The sequence below is a fragment of the Sinocyclocheilus rhinocerous genome, unplaced genomic scaffold, assembly GCF_001515625.1.
Source record: "Sinocyclocheilus rhinocerous isolate Xijiao unplaced genomic scaffold, SAMN03320098_v1.1 scaffold813, whole genome shotgun sequence".
NCBI classification, from domain to species: Eukaryota; Metazoa; Chordata; class Actinopteri; order Cypriniformes; family Cyprinidae; genus Sinocyclocheilus; species Sinocyclocheilus rhinocerous.
The window spans coordinates 564,430-568,968 of NW_015654524.1; the positions used below are offsets into that span (position 1 = coordinate 564,430).

Below are 4,539 nucleotides of genomic sequence, written 5' to 3' on the forward strand. Positions count from 1 at the left end.
TGCCTAACTGAGAAGACAGACGATGACTCTATCAGGTCCTCTTTCAACCCTTAGACCCCCTAGAGTTTTACTGCCACTCTGGAACGGCATCTTTTTTGCTTGAGAAGCTTTTGAAATAAAAAAAAGACTTTCCTCATATACAAGAGATATAACATTTTCTGTTTATAGTTCAAAAGAAAAAGCACAAAAATATATTTAGAAGTAGAATTGTGCTAAAATAACACTTTTGTTTAAACCTCTTCTCAGTTTCCCTCCTTCAACATAGGACCCCATTTAAACCCCCCTTTTTTCTCTTTTCTTTCTCTCCCTCCTTCTGCACACTCTTGGTATTAGTGCAGGGGCAGGGCTTATCACTCACCCCTCCTTCACTTCAGTGAGAGAGAGAAAAAAACAATAGACTTTAATCACTCATGTGGCCACAGCAGAGAAGCTGCCAGCCTCTTTTCGCATTAGACTGAGGTCGAGAGAGTGAGAGAGAGAGAGACTGTTTGTGTGTTGGGAAACAGCAATTGTGGACTTCTAAACACAGATTTGTCAGACTGTTTCCACTTCACACGAATGGACAAAAGGGCACGCTCTGGAAAACCGCAAGTGATAATGCCCTTCTGAGACAGATAAGTAAACACACAGGCCTGCTATCACAGGAGCACCGGGTCTCTAGCCCTGAGCATGTGTGGGCAACCTGCAAGGGCATCATGATCTCGCAATATCCACTAGCATCGCTGCTCCCCTGGCCGCCCATCCCACACTGTCTGGACCTAGATGGGGAGGGAGGGGTGGCCCTGCAGAGGTACCAACCACGATCACCAGACAGCAGCCCTCGTTGCTGGGTAGGTCACTTAAATTTGTCTGCAAGACTGCTGTGATGTATTTCATTGTAGCTAGTGCTCGGTTTGCCTTCAGCATGTGAATGGACTTTATTTGAGTTATGCTTTGTTGTTTTGGGTCTTTCAGAGATGTAAGATGAATCCAAAGTTAAATGTAGATTGATTTGGATTAAACTTATATTGTGTTGGTTTTTAGTCTGCATAAAGATGTGAGCATGCAGAAGGAATTAATTGTACTCAAGCAGCAGTCTGAAAGTTGCATTTCACACTGCAATAGTTATACCTTGCTTTCTCAAGCAATAGCAGAAATTTAAAATAGACTTAAAAGTAAATCCAATCTAAAAATTGGCCAATAAATGCACCAAAACTATTTTTTAAATACTAAGTTCTGACTAATTACACAACGTGTATCACAACGTGTAAAACTTGTCATATGGACAATCAGTCTGTATCCAGCAGGCTGGTTTACGTATACAAGCCGTAGGCCTACTGTACAGTACATCATAGCACAGTAAGTTGTAGCCTGTATGTGTTGATTCGCTAAAAATAACTGATTTAAAATAATCATTTGCTCGAGAATCACACTACGTTGGTGGAGTTTTATGTTTTTGATTCACAAAAAAAAGAACTGATTTTTAAGGGTTGTTCGGTCGGGAATCGGACTGCACCGGTCGCGCTGTAAGAATTTGGTTCACTAAAAAGAACCGACTCATAAGAATTGTTCATTGGAAATGGATTGCCACTTGTCGCGCTGTATGGATTTGGTTCACTTGAACCGGCTCATAAGAGTCATTCATTCGAGAGTCGGACAACACTGGACGCTGTATGATAGTGTGCCTCGGAACGGAAAATTCGTTCTGGTCATTTTATTTCTATGCTTTTAATGTGAACATTAGTGAATAAAATTTCCTCAGACAAGTAGGCTAGTCTAGGCTATATAAAACTTTTAAAGCTTATTAATACCGATAGATGTCAGTGGGAGGAACTTGTTTAATGAATGTGTGTGTGTGTATTGACCTCCTTGCTGTTCATAATGGGACTCAGGTAAACCTATTTGTAGCCTATTACTCAGTGCAATGCTGTTCACATCACTTCAATTAAAATGTCTTACATTAGCACTTTTGAATGTGAGCCAGTCCATTCAGGGAAAGTTGAATCAGAGGTGAAAAGGAAAAACAACAATAGACCTAAATGTTTTTTCTCAAGAAAGCCCCTAGATCTGCTGGCCACATATTCATTGACCAGCAGAATTTGTTAAGAGGATAGGGTTTGTGTATGTGCGTTTGTGTGTATGAGGTGGTGGTAATGGTGTGTGGGGGTTTCAGAGCGGGAAAAGCTCTCTCTGTCAGCACTTTTTCAATAGTCATAAACTGGAACTGACCACTGGTGACTCGGTCTGTCTGACCAGCACTGACCAGAACAGTGTGTTTCAATTCAGGGAAATAGCATGATTGTATTATACAGAAAGAGACTCAGCATCATAACATAGGCTACTACTTGGAGGGAGCGCATAGATTTGGGCAGTAAGATGGAGTTATATGCGATGGATGCTGAGAGAGGGAGATGGTGAGGGAATGGGAGTATGTGAGTGTTTGACAGCTCATGTTAAGTGGCCTCAATGTATATGTGTGAATTTACATAGCAGATTTGTCAGAAAAATTTCACAATGTGCTAGGGGTCAGTGGAAATGTTAATAAAAAATTGTATAAGTAAAATATGTATAAGTAAAATATAATAACTATAAATGCCAAATAAGTTGCAATATACATAACTTTATGTAATAATAATAATGTTCTTCTAACAATGAGGTCCTAGAGAACCTATTTACAGGTGCAGCTCAATAAATTAGAATGTTGTGGAAAAGTTCATTTATTTCAGTAATTCAACTCAAATTGTGAAATGCTCTGGGAGAATAACATAGTGAGAGAGAGATCCATCCTTATCCAACATCCTGACTCAGGTCTCTTCCTCTCATACTGGAGAGTTTCCGAGTATTGTTCCTCTGACACCATATTGTTCCTCTGACAGTGAGGCCATAGAGTGCTCCCTCGTCACTTTAACCTACGCTCACCCATGGAGTCCAGTCCACACACATATTATTTTTAGTGCCTTCTGGAAAGTATGTTCATTTACTGTACATGTACTCAATACTTGGTAGGGGCTCCTTTGGCTCCTTTTGCTGCCTCAATTCGGCGTGGCATGGAGGTGATCAGTTTGTGGCACTGCTGAGGTGGTATGGAAGCCCAGGTTTCTTTGACAGTGGCCTTCAGCTCATCTGCATTTTTTGGTCTCTCGTTTCTCATTTTCCTCTTGACAATACCCCATAGATTCTCTATGGGGTTCAGGTCTGGTGAGTTTGCGGGCCAGTCAAGCACACCAACACCATGGTCATTTAACAAACTTTTGGTGCTTTTGACAGTGTGGGCAGGTGCCAAATCCTGCTAGAAAATGAAATCAGCATCTTCAAAAAGATGGTCAGCAGAAGGAAGCATGAAGTGCTCCAAAATTTCTTGGTAAACGGGTGCAGTGACGTTGGTTTTCAAAAAACACAATGGACCAACACCAGCAGATGACATTGCACCCCAAATCATCACAGACTGTGGAAACTGAACACTGGACTTCAAGCAACTTGGGCTATGAGCTTCTCCACCCCTCCTCCAGACTCTAGGACCTTGGTTTCCAAATGAAATACAAAACTTGCTCTCATCTGAAAAGACGACTTTGGACCACTGGGCAACAGTCCAGTTCTTCTCCTTAGCCCAGGTAAGACGCCTCTGACGTTGTCTGTGGTTCAGGAGTGGCTTAACAAGAGGAATACGACAACTGTAGCCAAATTCCTTGACACGTCTGTGTGTGGTGGCTCTTGATGCCTTGACCCCAGCCTCAGTCCATTCCTTGTGAAGTTCACTCAAATTCTTGAATAGATTTTGCTTGACAATCCTCATAAGACTGCGGTTCTCTCGGTTGGTTGTGCATCTTTTTCTTCCACACTTTTTCCTTCCACTCAACTTTCTGTTAACATGCTTGGATACAGCACTCTGTGAACAGCCAGCTTCTTTGGCAATGAATGTTTGTGGCTTACCCTCCTTGTGAAGGGTGTCAATGATTGTCTTCTGGACAACTGTCAGATCAGCAGTCTTCCCCATGATTGTGTAGCCTAGTGAACCAAACTGAGAGACCATTTTGAAGACTCAGGAAACCTTTGCAGGTGTTTTGAGTTGATTAGCTAATTGGCATGTCACCATATTCTAATTAGTTGAGATAGTGAATTGGTGGGTTTTTGTTAAATGTGAACCAAAATCATCACAATTAAAAGAACCAAAGACTTAAACTACTTCAGTCTGTGTGCACTGAATTTATTTAATACACGAGTTTCACAATTTGAGTTGAATTACTGAAATAAATGAACTTTTCCACGACATTCTAATTTATTGAGATGCACCTGTAGAAGTATTGTTGTGCGCAAAACCTTACGACAGAGGCCGCGTGTTTTATGCTCGAATCTGTTGCACTCTCGCGCAGTCTTTTAAAAGACATACGGGTCTCCCCTAGACAGGTTTGGTGTGGGGAATTGTAGTGGAGAAAAACAAAATCAAAATTTGTGAATGAGTAAAGACACGTACCATGTTTTGGGTTTTCTTGCACCGCAGAACCAGACAAGCTGTCAGTGTCCAAACTAAAATGACGTCACTACGATGGACGCCAGCTTCGC

At 41.5% G+C, this 4,539-nt stretch overlaps 1 protein-coding gene across 2 annotated transcripts in view; it reads left to right on the top strand.

The window, feature by feature from the left end:
- Window positions 1–425: 425 nt before the first annotated feature.
- Window positions 426–4,539, top strand: part of LOC107717560 (ral guanine nucleotide dissociation stimulator-like 1) — a 29,542-nt gene continuing 25,428 nt past the window's right edge. Inside the window, exon 1 of one of the 2 annotated variants that reach the window (XM_016524344.1) lies at window positions 426–830. In XM_016524344.1, the coding sequence (XP_016379830.1) occupies window positions 696–830 (135 nt within the window). In that variant the 5' untranslated portion in view covers window positions 426–695. Of the gene's footprint in view, window positions 831–2,344; window positions 2,394–4,539 lie in introns of those variants that run through there. The other variant, XM_016524346.1, reaches the window with a different exon arrangement.